Source organism: Trichosurus vulpecula, chromosome 5 (assembly GCF_011100635.1).
Source record: "Trichosurus vulpecula isolate mTriVul1 chromosome 5, mTriVul1.pri, whole genome shotgun sequence".
NCBI classification, from domain to species: domain Eukaryota; kingdom Metazoa; phylum Chordata; class Mammalia; order Diprotodontia; family Phalangeridae; genus Trichosurus; species Trichosurus vulpecula.
Genome location: NC_050577.1, coordinates 43946805 through 43970683, shown reverse-complemented (window position 1 = coordinate 43970683; position 23879 = coordinate 43946805). Strand labels below are relative to the sequence as shown.

The 23879-nt window shown below is 39.5% G+C and overlaps 1 protein-coding gene across 2 annotated transcripts in view; it reads right to left on the bottom strand.

Annotated features, from left to right (window-relative positions):
• Positions 1 to 23879, bottom strand: part of ZDHHC3 (zinc finger DHHC-type palmitoyltransferase 3) — a 67516-nt gene that overhangs the window by 29726 nt on the left and 13911 nt on the right. For both annotated transcript variants that reach the window (XM_036759614.1, XM_036759615.1), the window contains exon 2: positions 14436 to 14765. In XM_036759614.1, coding sequence (XP_036615509.1) covers positions 14436 to 14741 — 306 coding nt within the window. In that variant the 5' untranslated portion in view covers positions 14742 to 14765. The remainder of the gene's footprint in view (positions 1 to 14435; positions 14766 to 23879) is intronic.

Below are 23879 nucleotides of genomic sequence, written 5' to 3'. Positions count from 1 at the left end.
AGTTCCAAGGAGGGATGGAGATCATTATGGGTTAGTATAGCTATGGATGGTTACAAAAGTCAGAAAAACTAGAAGCAGTTAGGATGACAGTCAGCAAAACTGAGGGAGAGCATTTCAAGCAAGGGCAACGTTTTAGGAGCAAAGGCACATAACATGTTTCAGATACAATGACCATAACATTCTACATGGAGGAGGTCTGTATGAGGAAGTCATACCCATGTACAAGGAAGGAGGACAAGACTTGAACATAGGTCTGGGTCACATTGTAGAGGTCTTTGAATGCCAGGATAAACATTTAGACTTTCTCTTATAGGGCAATGTTTTCCAAACTAGGTTGTGAAGAATGGTTCCATGAGAAAATTGTAAAGCTGATAATACTGTCCAGGGACAGGGGAGGAAGGAAGGGAAGAAAACTGTACTGAGCTACAGCTCAGGGAGGTATTCTTTCTCATAGGAAGTGAACTAAGATGGTCACTGAAGTCTCTTCCACCTCTGAAATTCTGTGATTTTGTGAAGGGAGATGGAAGGCACTTTCTTTTCAGAAGCTGTGAAGGCAGAGAAGAAGGGATAGTACATGATAGTTTAAATAAAGCAAAAGTTTAAGGCGTAAGTCTTTATTCTCTGGTTACAGCAGTGAGAACAGGAAGCAGTTGAAAGATGATGCAATGATGACTACTATATCATTTATAATTGTTAAAGTACGGTTGGGACAGAGAGTAGGATAGATTAGGTGAGTCAAAGGCCAAAGAGAAACCTTTGGCTGAATTAGAGAGAACATGCCTGAAATATAGGGTAAGAGCCCAAATGCCCTGAAAACAGAAGTGTAAACGGATAGTCATGGGCGAAATACGACTCCAAGCACAAGAGGCTTCCATGGCTCTCATCTCAGGTATTTATAGATCTCCTTAAACAGAAGCGCAATGCTATTCTGCCTCACATCCAAAATTTTGGTGTGAAAACAGACTTACTTTCTTTTCCTCACTTTCTTCTATCTTCCCTACTCCACAGCACATCATAATCACTAACCAATATTAACATGGTCAATTACCGTATTTCAAGCCCCAAAGTATTCCCTGGCCAAAAGTTTGTGGAATTCTGTTTTAGGCAACAAAACCTAAATTGAAGGTACATTGAAAATACTTTGTCAAGTTAACAAAAACAAAATGGCTGTAGCATTTTGTGTGCAGATTGCTGTTATTATTGTTCATTTGTTTCAGTCACGTCCGACTCTCCAGGGGTTTTCTTAGCAGCTGCTGGAGTGGTTTGCCATTTCCTTCTCCAGCTCATTTTACAAATGAGGAAACTGAAGCAAACAGTTAAGTGACTTACCCAGGGTCACACAGCTAGTAACTGTGTGAGGCCAGGTATGAACTTGGGAAAAGGAGTCTTCCTGACTCCAGGCCCAGCACTCTAGCTACTATGGCACCACCTAGCTGCCCCTTTTCTAGATTACTGTTTGTCAGTGCGATGATGGGCAAATCACTCTGCCATGCTGGACCTCAGTTTCTTTGTAAAGTGAGAGGTTTTGATACAATGATATCCCCTTCCATATTCTTGGCTTATATTTATGTTTTAAAGTAAAAAGAACTAACTTTAACTTTGGCTTTAAAATATTTGTGGCACCACCAAACATTATGCATAATGAATATGACACCACAGAATTTAAGTTTTGTCTGTATTCTGGTTTTTGATCAGTCATTAGTTAATCTGAGTCCATCTAACTCAAGAAGCATTTACTGAGTGTCTACTGTGTGTAAGGAACTTGGGAGGCAAAGACAAAATAAAACATAGCTAAATGATTGTTATTTTAACAGAGAATTCACCTCCAAGTGTGAATTCATTTACAGAAATCTATCAGAAAACTGAGGGAACTGATGATCAGCCCAGATAACAATACAAGTCAAAGTGAGGTTCCCACAGCCGCCGGGCTCTGCGGGTGAAGCCACCTGTGTCACACGCTGGAGATCAGACTTCTACGCCCTTCAAGTAAGTGGCACTTAAGTGCAAGTAGGAGACAGAAGCTTGTGACCCCTCCTTTTGATTCCATGCCTCCGCTAAGTCTGAGAAGGAAATGGCAAACCCCTCCAGTATCTTTGCCAAATGGGGTCATGAAGAGTCGGGCATGACTGAAACAACTGAACAAAGCCTCTTCAGAAAAAATATGTCAACATTTCATCAAATCAAACTTTAGCACTGTGTCCTGTTACTTCACAGGACAGGAAGTGAGTTGTACCAAAGTCACCAACTCTTTTACTCTTCCCTTCCCCTGGCCAACACACACACACACGTGATAACAAAAATAAGAGCTCTGAAACACAATTATTCGTGTTCCAGTGCTTTCAGCACAATGAAACTTCACCCACGATCCTTCTTGGAACACTGAACAGGAACACAAATTATGGCTTTGTAGATACATTTGAAAATCTCTCTAAACCTACGATACATTTAACCACCTAAAAGATATGGTGTGTTATGATATCAGCTCAAACTTGTGTTCAATAATCTTGTTAAAATATTGGTAACTATGAAGTATATAAGAAAATATGGAAAATGCTATGAGAAAGGATCTAAAGGGAAATCAGCAGAACTAGAAATATACATACTTCATAGATGTAGAAAAAGGGGAGGTAAGGGTAGAGGAGAAGGGAGAAAGAGAAATTAGCCTCACTAAAAAGGCTGACCATTTTGAATTTGTGCTATTTCTTTGAGTTCACAAGATTTTACTTAATATGAAAAGGAGATATGATCAAGTTCTCCCAGCCATTTTAATTCTTGCACCTAGGAGCAAATGCCTCTCCAGAAGAAAGCTTCTGTGGTAAATCAGTGACCATGAGAAAAAAGGAAGGGGTGGGTAGGTGGGAAATGACACAAATATTCAAATGAAATTTACTCAAGAATATTCTGAACAGTTGACTGAGGACTTAAAGGGGCTGGAGGTGGTGATGGTAGCAGGTACCCTCTAGACCACAGCTGGTGTAATTTGTGGGGGAGCTCATCTTTTGTACAGGGAAGGTCCCTAGAGGCCCAGGGAAAGATTTGTCGAGGAGCAAGGTGTTATGTTATCTCTCTCCCAGATCTATACTTTGCAATTTCTGCCTCCTTAACCAATTACCATGCTTGAAGGGGAAAAGGAAGAAAGTGGGGGAAGAGTCTGACTCATCCTATGGCTGTCTTGGGGCCACTGAGAGAGGATACTGACCTTCAAAGCCTTGGGCAGAAGCGTACAATTAGCAGAGAGACCAAAATTTCTTCATGGCCTCAATTTTAGGGGGCAGTGGCAGAGATCCAGCACGACAGAGAAAGAGAATGAGTAGCAGCAAGAGCCAGAGGCAGGAGAACTAGAGATAGACACATGGAAGGGGCCACAGAGTAAACCCACCCCCTGCTTATTTTTCATTTGGACCTACCTAGTTGAAGGCCAAGCACTGTAGTAAGATTTTAATCCTCATTTTGAGCTTTTGATTTGTTGTTGATGGTTTTAAATTTTGTAATGGTTTCTCTTTTGGTCAGAACCTGTGATTTCATTGCTGTAAAAAAAAATCCCAATGAGGAAACTCCCTCAGCTAACGTAGGCCCTTGGCCCTGCAGCACCTAAGCCCTACAGAGCTAAGGCCAGTGACCTGTCCTTGTCCTGTAGGTCACAGGTGTTAGGGGATGGACAGAAATCTGGCCCTTTCTGATGGGGTGTAGGTTTCTATCCGCTGTGCTATGTAGCCTCATAATTTCACAATTGCCTTCAGGATTCTTAGATATCTGTTTCTGCCAGGTGGAAAGAAAGACAGGCAGGACAGTCAGAAGCAAAGAAACAGTATCAGTGTAGTGGAAAGAAGGCTGGATTTGAAGTCAAGGGATCTGAGAAACCCAGTCCTGCTCTTACTGCTACCTCTGACCTCAGGGAAGTTTTTTAACCTCTATAGAACTTCGTTTCTTCAATTGTAAAAGGATGGGGTTAAATTGATGATCTGGAGGTCCTTTCCAGCTCTCAAACTATGAAATAGATAAGGAGATGATCTTCGAGAGCAATAAAGACCAGGCACAGAAATCACAGGAGTGATGACACCAAGACCAACTCTAGGGAGTCTTACGCAAGGATGGGAATCCCTCACAACTCTGTATTTAATTAAACTTAAATTAAATTTTAAAAAGGAGTTTACTCTTTGCACACATCTTGTTTGTACATAGCTGTTTTCATATCATCTCCTAGCAGACTGTAAACTCCTTGACAGCAAGGACTGTCTTTTGGCCTGCCTTTGTATCCCCTGCCCTTAGCCCTAACCCTGGCACATAGGAGATGAGGAGACTGAGGTCCAGAGAAGAAACGTCATCCAAGGTCACACAGGCAATAAAGTGTGAAAGTCAGGATTCAAATTTAATTCCTGTGATACCAAGTTCAATGTTCTTTCCACTGGCTCACCTCCTTGCCTAATATGATCTAGACTTATATTTTGGAACCTTAAAAACCTTTAGTATTGAAGAGGCATCTTGTGCTCAGATGCCACAATATTGTGTCATTATCAGTAGCTACATCTCTGTAATTATATAATAATTAAAACAGATTTAATCTCAGGTGAAAAATGGAGGGAGGGGACATGAAATGATTCCAATGTGATTTTACCTATAGCTTCTGCATAGCAAAACAGTAAAGAGAACCATGATTTAAAATTCTCTTTAATTCTAAGGAAGCACAAATCTGAAGTTTTTAAAAGTTGTTTCACGGTACTAGACTGTAATCAAATCTATGACAGGTCTACTGTTTCAACAATCCGGCTAGCAGCTGTTGTGGGGGTGAAAGACCAACATAAGCCCAACAACAAGCACGCTACCAGCATGCTGCAAAAGCCCAGGTTCTTTTGATCTGCTTTACTAAGGAAAGCAATATTAAGGGGTTGACACTCTCACTTTAATCCGGCATACAAATACCATTTACTTAGGTCAGGGGAAAAAGCCAGCACCCTGAACTTCAGAGCAAAATACAAACAAATTACAAACATCAACAGACAGACCTTGTCTGATTCAAATCCCAATACATAGTTACCAGAGTTTAACAAAGTCCCAACACCCGGGTTACGAGCTGGAGGGCTGTTAGCTACAGCTGCCAGGAGTCTCTGCATCAGCACACCACCAAGAGTGAGAGCCCTGAGCAAATGGCTCTGTCTTCCTATTTTTTATACAGTTTCAGACGTCATCAAACGTCATCTGAACGACCAGAACTTAGGCTCCTATGATTGGCTCTGGAGTTAGCATCTCCCCTTAGAACTCTGGGAGCTTCACACCCACATAGGCTTAGCACCTAGTAATTAGGGGTTTGGGACAAACTTAGGAGCAAAGATCTAATCAAGCCTCCCTTAGCCCCACCTTGGTTACCAATTCACACCCACATAGGTTTAGCACCTAATTGAGATTTGGGCCTGGGGCTTAGCACCTACTCAAAGACACTTAATTAATCATTTTAAAACAGTAAGAAAGTCCCAACTTAATTGATATTACATCTACATATATCTATGTGCCTTGCCAGTGACAGACACCTTCCTTTTCTCACTACCTGGTCAATATCACTATGTCAGAAGCCACTGGAAGTCAGGGGGAGTTTCTGTCTGTGGACAGTGGAGTCCAGTGGTTTACAATAAATTACCCACTTGATGGCCAATACTAATTAACAGTAGTTCACAATAATTAAATAGAAAGCAGAGCTTCTGGATGTAGGCATCCATTTTTACATTGCGTCACAATCCATACTCTATTCCTAAAAGTTTCAACTTAAATATTTTCATTTAGTTTTCACAGAAGAACATGAGGGTGGTACAACTGGACAATGCCTGAAGTATTTATTGAAATCAACAAACATACAATTACTATGTGCAGGGCGTTGGAGGCAAAGATGAAGTCACCCATGGAGTCTATGGTCTAGAATATTTTAATATTGCAATACATTTTTTTGGCCACAACTGTGAGATGGCATGGCACAGTGGAAGAGACGCTGGTCTTGGAGTCAGGGCTCGGTCCAAGTCTTGCCTCTAACACATACTGGCTGGGTAGCCACAGACAGCCACTCAATGCTTCAGGCAATGCTTTAAACCACTAAGTTATAGACATGTTTGCCAGGATGCATCAGCGGTGGGAGTTTATATGCTGGAAGTTTCGCACTGATAGAATCACATTAAGTGGCCAGACATGGCGATACATGCCTGTAATCCCTGCTCTTAGGGGAGGCAGAGACTGGTGGATCACTTGAGTGCAGACGTGCTGAGCTGCAGCAAAGCTAAAGCTGATGGGGTGTCTGTACTAAGTCTGGTGTGCTAATATGATGAGCCCCCAAGAGCAGAGAGCTGCCAGGCTGCCTGAGGAGGGGCAAACTGGTATGGGCTGGAAAAATAAAACAGGTTAAAGCTTGTCTAATGATCAGTATTGGCCCATGCCCAGGTAGGGCGAAGACAGGGAGACCCAATCTCTTTTCCACCAAATAATAAAATTTTAAATATTAAAATTTATTTTTTTAATCATCAGAAAAAACTTCCCCAATGGCTATGGACCAACATAGCATGCTTTATCACTGGTCCTCTGGAATTGTGCTGATTACAACTTCTAAGTCTTTCAAAGTTGTTTACCTTTACAATAATGTTGTCACTGCGTAAATTGGTGTCTCCTGGTTCCCTTCACTACACTCTACATCACTTCATCCAGGACTTCCCAGGTTTCTCTGAAACCACCCTTTCATCATTTCCTAAAGCACAACTGTATTTCATCACATAATGTGTTCATATATTTCTCAGTTGACGGGCACTTCTGACAGTTTCTAATTCTTTGCCACTGCAAAAATGGTATAATTATTTTTGTGCATCCCGTGCATCCATAGTTTTTGTTTAGGACTAACCCCTCTTTTAGCATACCCTCTTCTCTTCCCTTTTTCCTTTTTTAATGAACTATATTTCGGATGCATGTGGTTAGTGTTACTCCCTAGTTCTTGTTTGTATAGACTTCTACTTAAATACCCTGATTATGTGAGATAATTTCCCCTAATCTTTTACTTTCCTTTCCCTGACTAGTCTATTTCTCTTCCTTTACCTTTTCATTCTTCCCTTTAAAATTATCAAGACGTAACAAGACTACTCCCATGTCCTCTGTTTATTTACACTCCCTCTGTGACCTCTGATAAGTTTCAAAGGGGTCAACTGTATTTCATTTGCATATTAGAATTTAAATAGTTTACCCTTGTTTAGTCTTTTATGATCGTTTAATCAAGATTTCCTTTTTCTATTTTTCTCTTGACTCCTATTATTTACATCTGAAAGTTTCTATGAAGCACTGGTATTTTTATGAGAAATGCCTGGAAGTCCTCTATTTCATTAAAGGTTGATTTTTCCTCCTGTAGGGTAAGTTTTGCTGGATAAGTTATTCTTTGTTGTAAGTCTGTATCCTTTGCCTTCTGGAATATCATATTCCAAAGCACTACTCTCCTTAAAGTGGTGGCTGCTAAATAGTGTGTGATCTTGACTGTGGTTCCATGTTACTTGAATTCTTTCTTTCTGGCTGCTTGCAGTATTTTTTTCTTTGACATGGAAATTCTGGATTTGGGCCATAATATTTTACTAACGAAGGAACTTTCATTCTGAAGTTTCTTTCAGAAGGTTATTGGTGGATTCTTTATTTTTTCCCCTTCACTCTCTGGTCTTCTTTTACAATTTTTTGAAATATGATATCTAGGGGCTCTTGTATTGGGTCATGGCTTTCATATATTTCAATGATTCTTAAATTATCTCTCCTTGATCTGTTTTTCAGGTCATTTGCTTTTGCTATCAGATGCCTTAATATTTCCTACATTTTTATGTTTTTGTTTGAATATTTCTTGCTGTTTCATGGAGTCCTTAGCTCTTATTTGCTCATTTTAATTTTCAGAGAGTTTATTTGGGCAAAGTTTTACACCTCTTGTGCCAAGCTGTTAATTCCCTTTTTAGTATTTCCTTCCTTCCATTTTTAAAAAAATGTTTTAAGCTTTTTTTTTTAAAACACTTGCTCATCTTCCAGGAATTCTAATTGGCTTTGTGCTCAAGGTGCATTTTTCTTTAAGGCTTTGTTCGCATATATTTTGGAGTCATTCTCTTCTTCTGTTTTTGTGTCTTTATAGTGTCCCTATCACCATAAAAGCCTTTTATGGTAGGATTCTTTTTTTGTTTGCTCATTATTCCAGTCTTCCTGATTTCAGACTTTAGGTTAAGGACAAGATCTGTGCTCTTCTGGAAAGAATGTCTGGCTTGGTCCTATTGCTGGTTGGTTGGTTTATTCAGGGTTTTCATCTCAGGGACAACTTGGCCTGGGAATCTTTATACTTTCTCTTTTCAAAGCTTTCTCAAAGTGCTACCCTGATCTGGATTTGTGCAACATGACTATGGATTTGCCCCACATGCAGTTCTAGTAGACTGTTGTTGGACTCAACTACTACTAGCTCTTTTCTTTATTTCTTACCAGAATGATTTGCAGACTTCCCCATACCCAAGAAACCTCTTTATCCTGGAAGATTACTTCAGCGCCGGAATTCACACTTCTGAATGTAACCTTCCACCAGTACACCTAGGCCAGCTATCTCTGATTTTTTCACTACACTCCTGCACCAGGTATCTTCCCCTTTCCAGTTTTTGGCTTGCTTTTACATAATTTCCTCCCATCCAAATGTAAACTCCTTCAAGGCAGGGTTTGTCTCTTTCTTTCTTTTTTTTTTGGAGGGGGGGGCATATGTGCATATATTTGTATTCCCAGTGCCTTACACATTGTAAGCACTGAACCAATGCTTTTTGACTGATTGCTCATTCAGAATGACAGAACTGTAGGCTTCCTTTTGAGATCCAGTCTAAGTCTGGAACTGAAAACCCACTTAGCTCCGGGGATCAGAGTCTGACAACTGCTGCTTTATTTTGAACTTATTCCTTATTCAGTTCTTGCTTAAAGCTTGTGACTGCTCCTCACTCAGGAAATCTGTCTCTAGGTGCAGGTCCTCTCTTCAGTTCACCTTGGATCCATGACCCAGAACAGGTCGGTGAGTGACCAAGCTGACAGTTGGCATTTCTTCCTGTACCCTACTCAAGCTTTTCTTGCCCTGGTACACAGCTTCTTCTTGTGCTGGAATGCTATGTGGTCATTCCTGGCCAACCCCTATTCCCAGTGTCCTCTCTATCTCCCTATACCAATCTCAAATGGAAAAATGATTTGATGATTTTTTTTCCCTTGGACTTCTCAATCATGATTCAGTCTGGAGCATTTTCTAGACCTGTTCTGGAGGAGTTGGGGGGTGGGGAAAACTTGCTCTATTTCTTCCTGCTACTCTGCCATCTTGGATCCAGCCCCAACATTAAGTTGAACCATCAGAAAAAGTTAGGACTATAGCATTTATACAGTACATTCATCTAGTCATTCTATAAATATGAAAGCTGAGGAGCAGAGGTTTGTGAAGCTGCTTATCCAATGTCATATATTCATTATATCAATACACATTGCTATAGATGCTTGTTTCTTTCTCCTAGTAGTTCTGCATATAAAGAAATGTTTGTTAAATTTACCTTATTTACCTCACTCTACTCCTTAGATTGATCTATAGCAATGTGTATAAAAAAGAAAATAGTACATATATGTATATATACATATATATAAAATAATAAAAGGTGACAATGATTTCTATCATCATGTGATCCTTACAACAATCTGGTAAAATAGGCAGTATACTGAAAGTTGATTGCAGAAATCCTAGGGATTGATGTCAAAAGTACCAAGCAGTTTAACATTTAAATCTTCAATGTGTATTAATTTCCCCAAATGTAATATAAATGACACAAGGGCTATATCTTACGTTTCTTTCATATCAGTCAGAGTTCCTAGTAGGTGCTGGGCACATAGCAAGCCCTTTTAAAATAACTTCTCAATCAATTGATGCTATAGTTACCGCTCTATTCCTTAGCTCAACCTAAGTAGGAGAACAGATTCACTTTCAGTAAATGGTGCTGTCTGAGAGAGTAATGGAAGGAATGAATAGTACAACAAAACCTAGGTGTATTTTCAATATGAATAAAACTGACATTGGAAAAAAAAACTTTATTTCATACTTTCTGTAGTTTGGAAAAATCACTACATACTTTCTTTCCCTATAAAAGGATCACCCAAAATCCCTCTAAACACACAATGCAATGTGGTGGATTGGAGACAGCAGCAGCATGCATTGATATGCACCATCTTATAGACTGGAAGAGATTACACTTCATGCCAGAAAAGTTAACATTCTAATTGATCCACAGTGAAGACAACTTTTCCTAGGGACATAAACAACATTTGGCATCTGAGCTGTTTAGGAAGTAGCACATTTACAAAACAGAGCAAGCTTGGAACAAAACATTTTGCCTCTATGGAGAGGCAAAATTTGTCAGCACATAGTCATTAATAGTTTTAGTTTCTTTTCCCTTTTTAAAATTAAAAACACATCTCCCAGAGATGACAGTGAAGCCATGGGACATCTTTGTCAAAGAACCTGCATTCTGTTTCCATACAAGATAATGAACAGAGATAACTACTATTCAAGGATTTAATACTAGGTGGGAAGAAATAAAATAGCCATTCCCACAGCTTGGTAAATTTAGCTAAATCATCATTGTAAGAGCCTTTATTTTCCTCATGGCTAGATGTAGAGATAGTCAGCAAGAGGCACCAAAGGCTAACATAAGCTCTTCTAGCTTTTCAGGAAAAGTAAGAGCTCTTTGGTGTGGCAATCTTTTCCCCCAGAGGTCCAGGAAATCTGCAGTTTTTCAGTTTTCAAGCTGGTGGGCCAAACTGGATCCTACCTATTCTTGTAAACTCTGGGAAGACTTCCTTAAAGACTCTTATGGTGATTTCACCCTCTTCAGCTCAAGGGAAACGTCTGTTTGCCAAAAGATGTTTGCCACTGTCATGAAGAATGTTCTGCACAAGATCCAAATGGCAAAGGGATTCCCTAAGAATGGTGAGATTCTTCCTAAGTTCCTGCTGGCAGATGATAACTGTAGTGATTCATGAAGCCCTAGAACCTGGGTCAGCAAATTCTAGTCTATGGGCTGTTGTTTTTTTACAGCCCCGAGCCAAGAATGGTTTTTATATTTGTAAATAGTTTTATTTAAAGGTGAAAACACCATTCTTAGCTAAAAGCCATACAACGGGTGATGCAAGTGGTAGGTTATTTGCTGACTGCTCACTCTAGAATACTAGGACTAGCCTTCTTGATGAGATCCACAGCTATTCAAAAGAGCAGCCTGACAATCCACATAGAAAATACTAAAAGGATACATAATTCTAACCATACAGACTTTGTATGACATGCAGTTGGATGGTCAGTCCATTGAGTTAATATATCAGTATATACATCTGGGTCAGGCACAAGGACAATAATTGAGTCTAGAACTGAAAAGGAAAGTAGGGACTGGATCTGTGATTTCAATGATAGAAGGAACTCTGAAATGCAGTAACTCCTATCACTACAGGCTGGCGCCTTCTCTGCAGCTTACAGTCTTAGTGAACTGCCTAGTCAGTAAAGCATGACCTGAAGGCCAAATCACTGTATATATTTGCACAACAAATGTAAAGACCATTCTCAGCTTAGGGGAAGTACAAAACCAGTTGGTAGGGGCTGGTTAGAGTTTGTTGACCCTTAGCCCAGAGCAATTTAAGTGGTTCTGTAGCCTGCTCAGTCACACAGGCAGGATATGGCACAAGCAGGACTTGAGCCCTGCTTTTCCATTCCAAGGCCAGCTCTTTATCTAGTACATCATGCTGTCTCATATGACAAGGCTTTGTCCCTGGCCTTTCTTCTCTCTTTATACATTTTTCTTGTTGACTTCATCCACTCCCGTAAGTCCAGATCATCCCTGTGCAGATGGTTCCCAAGCCTCTCTCTATGTCAAGCTGTATTAGCAAGTACCCTGTCACACCAGGATGGCCTGCAAGCACAGGTTCTTTGATCTGCTTTTGTAAAGAAAAGACAGCTTCAAAGGGGTTAGTAATCTTATTTTAATTAAAGATAGGTAAGTAAAGAAGGTAAAGGTCATTTACTAGTTAAGGGGAAAAGTCAGCATCCCGAATGTGGAGAAAATACGAGCAGAGAAAAATTAGCACAGAGACCTAACAGACACGGCTCCAACTATCTAAACAAAATAATAGATACATAATCACCAGACAGGGAGCACCAATATCTGGGTTCACAAAACTGGGGCTCCTTAACAACAGCTACCCAGAGTCTCATCTGGGCAAATCACAAAGAACTCAGGTGAAGATTCTTCCCGCGAGTGAGCCCCAAAGCAAAATCTCACCTCAGGGTATATGTACACTTTGGCTAATAGGCTCAGAGCCAGAAGGCATCACAACTTTTGTGACTCAGCGCCTAATTAGCTTAGTACCAAAAGGTGTGAAAGTTTTCCTGTATGCAAGCCTCCCCAAAAGTAAGCTTTCCCTTAGACAAGTTCCTCCTAGGCAAGTCCCTCCTCCAATGGGCTCTATGTGACTCAGGATATATCACAGCTGTGAACTGGGCCAGAGCTCAGAACAGCAAGACATCCATGGTTGAAATACCTCTGTACCTTTACATCTGGGAACACGGCCCATGTTCCAAAGAAAAAAGGGAACACATGTGGTCACATAGGCATCAATCCCACATCTCTTCCTATTGGACACCCAGACCCAGACGTCCTATTAGCACCTCCAACTCAGTATGTCCAAAACTGACCTCACTACCTTCTTTAAACCTGGACCTCTCCCCAGCCTCCTATTTCTACTGATGCCACTGACAACCTTGTAGTCAACTAAGCTCTGAGCTGTGGAATCTTCTGACTTTTATACCCTCACCTTCCACATCCTATCACCTGTCAATTCTTATCAATCCTATTTTAATCAGTCAATCACTGAACACTTAATAAGCACCCACATGCCAAGCACCCAGGATTCAGACATAAGTGAAAGCCTCTCCCCTTAAGAAGCATAGATTCTTTGTGGGGGAAACAATATGTACACATATAGTTACATACAATTTGGGTGGAATAGGAGCCCCTGTCACAGCTGAAGAGATCAGGAAAGGTACTAGCTTTCCTCTGTCTTTCCCATGAGTCCACAAGTCCTTCCTCACACAGGGGCTACTCTAGTTGAAGCCCTCCTCTCTTCTTGTTCAGACCACTGACAGAGCTTCCTAACTAGCCAGACTTTCACTAAGTGGCCAAGACAATACTACTGGGGTGCCTAGGTCTACCCACATCATTCCTTTGCTCAAAAGCCTTCTGTCAGTACTCATCAGCCTACAGGTTAAAGCACAAAATTCTTGGCCTAATGTGAAGATGTTCTGTCATCTGGATCTAACCTAGCTTTCCGGCCTTATTTTACATAATTCCCCTTCGCATACTTTATGTTTCAGCTCATTTGGACCTACAGTTTTCCCCCAAACATTCTTGTCTCTTCAGCTTCTGCACATTCCAAAATCATCCTCCATAATCAAAATGCATATGCTCCTCATCTCTGACTGCTGAAATTCTCTTCCTTCAAAGACTTAGCTATTTTTTTTACTTTTTTTAAATGAAGTCTTCCCTGATCCAGACCTCCCCTCATATGAAATCCCCAGCAAAAAAGTGTTCTCTTTTGCTCCAGCATATTCTGGCAACAGCAGCTAGCATTTATATAGCACTTTAAGGTTTACAAAGTTATCTCATGTGATCCTCACAACCACCCTGTATATCAGGGTGCTATTATTATCCTGATTTTATAGAAGAAAATATACATGTAGAGGTTAAGTGACTTGCCCATGGTCACACAGCTAAGTAAATGTCTGAGGCAGTATCTGAACTCAAGTTTTCCTGATGCCAAAACCAATACTTGATCCATCACAGCAGCCAGCTGCCTATTAGACTTATTTGTGTCAATACGCTATCTCCCCTTAGTAGATTAGAAGTTCCCTCGAAGCAAGAGCTGATTAATTTTTTATTTCTCTATTCCCTCTGTCTAGGATGGGGCTATACAGCATGCGCTTAATAACACTTTTTGACTGATTGGAATATCACTGAATGATCAAAATACACAAAACACTACCATACTGAGAAATTAATCAAGTCATGTTAAAAATTTGTCCTTTTTTTTTTTAAAGTCAATGAGGACTTTGCTGACAAGTTTTATTTCCTGTCCTTGGAATTATCAAGGTTTAAATGAAAAATAACTAAGTGGGATTATATGATCACAGAGTTAGAGCTAGAACAGACCTTAGAGACCATCTGACCCAACACTTGGATTTTATAAGGAAATAAGTCCTAGAAGTCACTTATATTTTATGAACCAAACTATGTTTGTTACGTATGCTGCTGAACTTCAAATATATACCCTAAGAAGAGGCTTGTAGGCTTTGAAGGCCAAAGTCATAAAGACTTCCCTTTTCAAAACAAGACCAAGATACTTACTGGATCTGTCAGCATAGCCCGGAAGTGAGAAGCTAGAGCCAGGAAAGCAAGACTGTTGAATACTACTCCATTGATTGCACTATAAATATAGTTTCTTGATGGAATCAGCATGACGAAGAGGACCACAAAATCTGCGTATATGACCAGGAGCCAGGTGATGACAGCACATGCAATACCACAGCCATCTCGGATAAACCACATGGTTCCCAGAGAACCCGGGCGAGGAGGAGGGATACACTTCTCTGGGTGGAGGTATTCAGGTTTCCTCTCAATATCTCTGAAGCGGTGGACCGGAGAAAACATCATAGGCTTTTATGTCCATACTTGCATCTGAAAGAGGAAATGGAGAACATAAATCTAACTCCAGTCCTGGATCACCAACTGCCTGGTGGACATTTCAAACTGGATGTCCTGGAGGAATCTCAAATTGAATATTTCCAAAACAGAGCTCCCTATCTTTCCTCCCAAACCCACCCTTCTGAACATTCCCATTTCTGTCAAGGGTTCTACCAGCTTTGCAGGTATCCAGATGTATGTGTTGTCATCATCTTGAACTTCTCACTCTCCCTCACTGTCACCATATACAAGCAGTTGTCATGTACCTCACAATATATATCCTGCCTATGTGCTTTTCTTTCCAGTTACATGGCCTTCATCACTTTACATCCTCATTGGGCTCCCTCAAATCTCTCCCCCCTTCCACACAGGGATTTTCCTAAAGCACAAGTCTGATGATTATGTCACTCTCCTGACCAGGAAGTTGCAGTAGCTCCAGGGTCAAACTAAACTCCTTGGCTTAGCACTGTGAGCTTTTAAAGCCATTTAGAATCTGGCTCCAACCTAACTTACCAACTTTATTATGTTGCAATCCTCCTCAGTCCAGCCAAACTGGCACTCCTGCAGTTCCTCACCCACGACATTTCACCTCACGCTTCTGTTTTTGCATAGGCTGGTGCGTCCCCTGGGCCTGACATTTGTTTCCTCTTCATTTCTGTGTCTTAGAATCTCTTGTTTCCTTTAAAGCTCCATCTAAGATGTTCCTTATTACCCATCACCCCTAGCTACTGATGCCTTTGCCTGAAAGTTCCGTGCATTTGCTTGGGACATGCTATTTTCCACCACAGACTTAAGCTCCTTTGGGCAAGAACTATTTCATTTCTATCTTTCAATTCCCCTTACTTAGCAGAGTGCCAGGCACACAGTAGGTACTTAGCAATCACTTATAGATAGGCCATGTCATCTTATAAAGGAAATAAGGAAAGATCACCTTTTTAAAAACTATATAAGTGGGTCCATTTCTTACCACACAGAAAAAAAAAAAAGCCCAAACGCCTTTCCTACCAAGGTAGTTCTACCTCCATTATACTCTTTAAAAGGCATCAGAACTTGTCACTTTTATAATTTGATTTTTATTAGCTACCTGTTATACAAAAGATGACTGCTGTTTGTCAAAATACTTTGGAGATACCTTGTTTCCCAGAGCTATGGCCCAGGAAGCAGGCTGTGCCCTGAGCTTGGCATAACAATAATCTTTTGCACTCTGGATGATTCTCACCCTCTGGCAAAGTTGTATTGCTTGGACCAGCACTGGGTGTTCACTGAGGGATTTAGCTCCCCCTATTTCCCAGAGCCGTCTATCAGATGTTCACAATCCCTGTTCTTTGTAACTGCCAGGTAACTGCACTCCTGTTTCCATCATAGAACTCTGGTTCCGTATCCTGCAGAGTAATCGTGACCCCCAAGACTTGAGACAATAACTGTTCCCATGGGACCCAAGAACACCTGTATTGTCCCAAGATATGCCAACCAAGAGAATTGTCTCAAGACCCAAGAATGGTTGTGTTGTGTTCTAACCCCTTTCATGTACATAAATGGCCCCAGAATCAGTGGCATTAAGTCTTCCTTCTTAGGAGGGGGTTTCCATTTGCAAACGCCATCTTACTCACTATGAAATTAATTAAACTTCTGTTTGTGTCCTGATTCTCCTGTCTCTAGCCTGCTTTGTACAGCTCCAGACACCCATAGGTTAGAGGTTGGTTCCGGTCCCACAAACACATTCAAAACTGGATTACAAAGGCAAGCTTTAATCCCCATAGAGACCTGTAGTTTTATCACACAAGAACACAGCTTTGATAAGACACAGGCAAATGTGTAACAAACACAGAACAAAAAGGTTACATATTTTGCTGTGTATGTATTGTTTTCTCCTTCTTGACACATTAAGAGAGAAAGAGACTCAGAAGGTTTGGCAGAAAAGAAAGGAACATTTATCCAAAATGACCCCGCATTTATTTTGTGTCCATATAATATAGATTTACTTATGTACAATGTACGCCCCTGGAGGGCACAGACTGTTCATTCTTGTCTTTGTATAACCAGTACCTAACACAGTGTCTCACACCTAACAGGCACTTAATAAATTCTTGTTGACTATTTAATTATCCAGTAGCACAGCTAATTTCAGTCATGACCTAAATTGTAAACACCACAGAGGAAAAGTGGCCACTTAGAACTAGGGCAAAGTTCTTGAATGAGCCTTATAATTCAGGCCTCTAAATGGGCCCAAATGGTAGCACTTCCAAGGATAAGAGTCCTTCTATGAGTCTAATTATAAAGCTTATGTTTATGGAACTCTTTATGGTTACATTATCTTATTTGATTCGAACGAAATGCCAAGGCAAAGTGCCCTAAGCATAAGAGCATTTAATGCCTGTTGAACTTAATTGGGCAATCCTTTGGGGTAGTTAGTGCAAACATCCTCAGCCTACTTGATGGTGAGGAAACAAGCTCACATATGAGAAGGTGACTTGCCAAGACCACATAGTAGGTAGAGGCAGAGCTGCAGCTCCCTCAGGTCTTTGGATGCCAGGTCAAGTGTTCTTTTCATCACAGCATAGCATCTCTACTTTTCTCAGATGTATTTGGTCTTGGAAAGATAAATTCTACTCAAAAGATGTGCTGGAAGAAATGCATAGACTTCCCTTAATTAAAAAAAAAATTAAAGTCAGTAACATGTTGCATCACTAGTCAGAAGTCTTGGGTAGAAAGCTTGTGCACCACAAGTTTAATGTCAGTTGTGTGCATTTGTGGAACAAATTTTCACCAAAGCATATGCCAGGGACATCACGATCATCTGACAACTGAACTCACAACATGCTGGGCCATAGATGAATCACCAAAAAACAGCATGGCCAATTTATGTTTTCCTACAGACCTTTGTTCTAAGCAAATTTTATGGTTGCAATTTTAAAGACTGTCAAGTTCAAAGACGAGAATACTCAAAATAAAAGGATTTCCCAGGTTACCTTGTTTGCCTCAGTTTCCTCCTCTGTAAAATGAGCTGGAGAAGGAAACAGCAAACCAATCCAGTATCTTTGCCAAGAAAATCCCAAATGGGGTCATTGAGAGTTAGATATGACTGAAACAACTGAACAACCCCAAAATGGTAACTATTTGATTGTTCAGTAGCAGTTAATTTCAGTCATGACCTAAATTGTAAACTCCACAGAGGAAAAGTGGCTGCTTAGGACTAGGCAAAGTTCTTGAATGAGTCTTTTAATTCAAGCCTATTTATGGACCCAAGTGACAGTACTTACAAGGATGATATGCTATGGAAATGAGGAAAAAAACCCAAAACACTGGAAATCCCAACCCAGGCATAAGAAAAGAGAAAGACCAAAGCCTTGTAGATTGACTATAAGTTTTAATTGTGTATTGTAAACTTTCTTCCAGAAGAGAGTTGAGGAATTGGACAGGGAAAGCAACAAGAAATAATCACAAAAAGTGAAACCAAATATATTTTGATAGATGATTGTTTGCCAATCTTAACTTTTCTTGATCAGCTATCTGTGTAAAATCAGACCAATGATTTGCTAGACCTTTAGCTCAAAATCAGTATCAAATTAGAAGAATCAAAATGGAAAGATATACTAGGCAATTGAAATAACTCAAGATTGACCTATTTAAACAAGTTGCTTCTATCTAAAAATGGGAAATGGATAAAAGAATAGACTTCAACAAACTATCACTATTTCCTAAACATCTCGATCATTGTCACAATGATACGTTATAATATAACAATGCTCTGAAAGGGTCACTGATGTACATAGGGCATTTAAATTTTCATTTACTTTGTATGTACTGATATGTGCATTGTCTCCAACTATAGAAAGTAAGCTTTTACTTGTTCCTTTACTAAATAAATAACCCCAAGACTGCGGTGCTTTCATAATTCGTATCTGCTTTTACTGAAGCTCATCTTTGCTATCAGTTCTCACTGTTTAAGTCAGTCTGTCTCTCAGGAGACCCCCATATCAAGCCTTCCATTCCAGCCCCAACTTGCTGCTTCTAATCTGCTATGCCTGGAAAACCAGATAACTGAACTGAATTTCAATTATCTTAAAGGTAATTAATTTAAGTCAATAAGTAGTCTCTGAGTGAGGGCCTGAGATCCTTCTATAGAGTAAAGTATATGAATTTTATGGCATGTATTTCTATTTCTCAGAAATCATTTTCAATTACTTCTGAATTTTTGGCAATATTTATGAGGGCTAAAGACTGCTTGAAGTATGACCTCTAGATAAGATAATTTTATCATATTTGATTAAGCCCAAATGTCTTCCACCCTAACTATGCTGAAAAGCTGTCAAAAATTTTCCAGAATTTTACAAATGAATCAGAACCTGAATGGGTACTGCTGGTTTGAGGGTTTGTATTTAAGAATATGCTTTCACGTACAAGCAGGTAATTGGAAGCAAAAACCCAAACTAAAGTAATTTAAAGATTATTATTACATGCTGAAATGAAAAGCAGTGTAACCCATGGTTTAGTTTAAAAAAGAATTCAAACTAAAACTAGACAAATGAAATAATTTTTTAAAAATACTTAAAGGTTACTGAGCTGAGTATTTGAGCAAAAGAGTTTGGTAACAGAAGCTTATTACTAACAAAAACACATCCGCCCTCCTCCACAATAATCTTTATGTTTAAATGTTGGAATAATTTCTCTCCTCTACAATTTGAGAAATTCAGCATTGCATTGCAGTGCTACACACACCTAATGGGGATTCAATGAGTAGGCAATAGCTAGAAAAAGGACAGCTGGAAAGCAGCAAAGTCCAATGAAGCAGGTTCGCTCTATGTCACTGAACAGCAGGGAAAACGTCCTTTCTTCCTTGGTTTCCATCTCCTTCACCCCCCCCCCCCCCGACATTCCCCACTTCTTTTTGTTGTCTCTTCACTTCTTCAATTAAAATGTCCATTTTGCTGATGCTGAGATTCCCATTGTTAGTGTTGACTATCAGATTCCCAAGAGCTATGAGATAAGGGCCAATATTATGATGGAGCATTATATAGTTATTTAACATCACGCAGTCATTTATGCTCATTGTTAAAACTTGCTACTCCTTCCCAGAATAACCTCCCTTACCTTCTGTACCCACTCAACAAATGAACACAGTGAGACACAGAAAAGGGAATGATCTGCTTGTCCCTAGGTCAGTCAGGAGTCCTTGACAGAAGACAGGGAAATCCAAGCTGTTAGTCCACAAGTTTCCCAAAGGCTGCTGCTAACTACAATAAGAAAGAAAGAAAGTGTTTCACTATGATTCTCTGATCTCTCTAAACTGTTGGAAGTGTAACTTGGTTTTTACTTCTTAAATCTTAGAAGAGAAAAAGAAGTGAAACTAAAAAGCTAATTTTATTTATTTTTTTTAAACAGCTGCACACTGGGCCAAAAATAGCTTCACTAAATCCATATATAATTTATGTGCTGACCAAAGCGTACACTTTCATTTAAATACACCCACACATGGATATATTTATCAATCCAGATTTGTCTCATCAATATTATTTCACATTCCCCAAATGAATTCATTATCTCTCCCACCCCCCCACCCCCATCTCCTTCCAAAATTCCCTATTACTGCCAAGGGCACTACCATCCTTTCAGTCACCCAGGTTCAAAACCGAGGTGTCATATTCGACTCCTCACTCTGACCCCCCCCCCCATTAACACTCTCTTCTTAAGACCTACTGATTTCCATCTTCATAACATCTCACCCATACCTCCCCGCCAGCCCTTCTTTCTCTGACACTGCAACAACCATGGTGCAAACCCTCATCACCTCCTGCCTGGAATAACTGGTCTTGATACCATGAGTCTCTTCCCATTCCTGTCCATTCTCCACTAAGCCAAGTAATTTTCCTAAAGTACAGGTCTGATCATATCACCTCCCTAATCCATGAACTCCAGTGACTCCCTATCACTTCCAAGATCAAATACAGAATCTTTTTAGCATGCCCTACCCTTTCCAGTATTCTCAAACCTTACACCCTAATACCTACCCTTCAATCCAGTAACAACACTGGCCTCCTTGCTCTTTGAACAAGATAGTCCCATCTCCTTACTTACATTCTCTTGAGCTGTTCCCCACTAACAGAATGCTCTCCCTCTTCCCTTCCACCTTCTGGCTTCCTTGGTGTCTTTCAAATCCCAGGTAAGATCCCACCTGCTACAGGAAGCTTCTCCTGAGCTCTCTTAATTCTAGTGCCTTCCCTATGTTGATTATTTCCAACTCGGCCTTGTATATAGCTTGTATGTACACAGTGATTTGCATACTGTCTCCATCATTAGACTGTGAGCGCCTCCAGAGCAGGGACTATATTTAGCACAATGCCTAGAACTCAGTGGGTACTTAATAAACGTTTGCTCACTGATTGACATTTTGGTTAGTTGCCCACATCACTTTCTACCCACGGTATTCATTTAATTTTGTGTTGAGCCTTACAATTTACACTTTGGGTTAATTTACTTGGTTTGAAAGTAGTACCAAGCTCATGGGTTCAATTTTTACGTGGACCAATGAGTTTCAATGGTCCATTTGACTCCTGTCAAATGTAAGCTATTGGTAACAGACAGAATCTAGCTGGGGGCATATGACAGATTATAAAGTATAGTCCATTTCCAATTACTAATGGGGTCAAAAGGGTCATTCTTATAGTAAAATAAAGTTATGTAAATGGAATTATAAACTCAAAATTATTTTTTTTTCCAAATGTTATGATTCTACCATTGATACTAGAGCTGAGGAGACTGAGTGGTACTGAGTATCCATCTTCAATCAAGAAGATCCGGAAAACCATAAGATTTAGAGCTACAAGAAATAAAATAATATTCTCATCCAATCTCCTCAATTTTACGGATGGGGAAACAGAAGCCCAGAGAAATGAAGTGATTTGCCTAACTCCACACAGGATATGGTACAGACACAATTCAGAAGTTTCACAAATACTACTTTTGAGATTCATAATTTCTTCAAAATCTTTTTAGAATACCTTGCTCTTCTTTCTTTCTAAATATATAGTCTCTCTCTCTCTCTCTCTCTCTCTCTCTCTCTCTCTCTCACACACACACACACACACACACACATGCATGCACACATACTTCAAAAGCACTGACATGACAAAGGATCAAGTAATTGAGACCTGTGTAAACAAGCTAGCTCTAACGGGCTTGAGAACAGATGAGATAATTTTTCCTAACAACAACAAAAATAACAAAAACTTTACCATGATCTTAAGACTTTAAGAAAGCATTATGCAACCTGCAGAGACTTCAGTCAATCACCTAAATCTTCTCTTGAAATCTAAACTAGGGGACCTCTAAATTGGGGACAAGTGGACCACTACCAAACACAATGTGTTCCAATAGGACTTATGTCCTTAGCAATAATCATGAACTACCCAGTCAAAAGCTGAAAACATCCTAATTCCTTAGCAGGCTCCATTAACTGGTGACAGATATCTTAAACACAAAATTTATTTTGAAATAGGCTTCATTTGCTTATTTATAATCTTAAAAGGGGATAACATAATACTGTTTTGATAGATGGGGAAAAGTTTCACTCTTGCATTTTTCTTATTTTTTCACCCAGGCCAGACCATACTAATCTTTAAATATTCTTTACCAAAGTTAGAATGACTTAAATTACCTAAATAATCACTTATAATTGTCTTCAAAAGAACAACACTCCCCCCCCCAAAAAAAAACCCTTTATTTTATCCAAAATATCCATAATGCACCAAAGGAGAGAAGACCCATATGGATGAAATTACAAATTGAAGTAACCACATTCAAACTCATGCTATAGAAAATAAAAATTATTATCTTTGGTCATAGAGACCATTAATGATTTAAATTTTAATGAACTTATAAGTGCATCTATGGTCCACATAATTTTAGGATGCCTTGAATTCTAGATTAGGAAAATTAAAATAACAGAGTTTTCACAAGTAGCTAGGCCATGAAAAAGATGAATAAATGATCCGTGTTCTAGCTTATTTGGACATGAAGCTGATCAAATACATAATTAATTTAGATGATTACAATTACACAGTTTATTTTCATTTATATTTTGATTCAATAGGATATTAATTTTTATTTGGCACTAAGACAAGCGGTCAGGAAAATATCAAGTGATTCAAAAGCTTTCATTCAAAGAGGCATGGATCTAGTACCAAAAGTACTAACATTTTTTGCTGCCAAAGAGACAAAAGGGACATCATCACTTCTTTCATACTGTAGCAAGAGAAGGTGTTCAAACAGACAGAAGATTACTTTCATTAGAAAAAGGCATTTTCAAATAATATCGAACACCTACCTCTCCATCCCTCGCATGGTGGAAACCAAAACATGAACAAACACAAGAACCACTAATAATCTTAAAATTTACTAGAAAGAAGAACTTCATAATATTGAATTTGCTATCTTATTCCACAACAGTCACTGAGTAAAAGTCACACTCAAAAGAGTGGCCTCCAATGGACACCACAGACTAGTTCAAAAGCCCCAGTGGCCATATTATAAAAACTATTCTTAGCCATGATATTTCCTATGATGATGAATTCTACATTAATTCAGATTATCTCCCTTGAATATTGGGGATTTTCAGTTAGACAACTTATATTTCTGCACTTTTCTGTTGTGAAATAACAGCTAAAGAAAATAAAGCCTGGTCACTTATTAGTTTAAAAAAATTTTAAGTTCTCAAATACAGACCTTTAGAGGTGAAAGGAAGGGTTTAAATCCTAAGAATATCCTCTTTTCCTTTCGTAACACTGACTGGTTGTACAATCCACTATAACACAAATCGCTTTCCACCTTTTTCAAAGTTACATCATTCCCACTTTCATTCCATGAACCACTCTGTGAAAACAGTAGCCTATTTTGCCTGAATAGGCCTTTTGTAAGAGTGGCCTATTCACTTGACCATTTCAAGCTCTTCAGCACTCAGAAGCACATTCTTTGCAGAACTGATATAATCAAAGAATCATAAAATTTTAGACACTGCCCCCATTAAAAAAGAAATGAAATGAATAGCAAGTTTTCAAAATAAGAAATGTAAATGATCAACAAGGATCAGGAGCCCATTCATTCAGAGCCAGA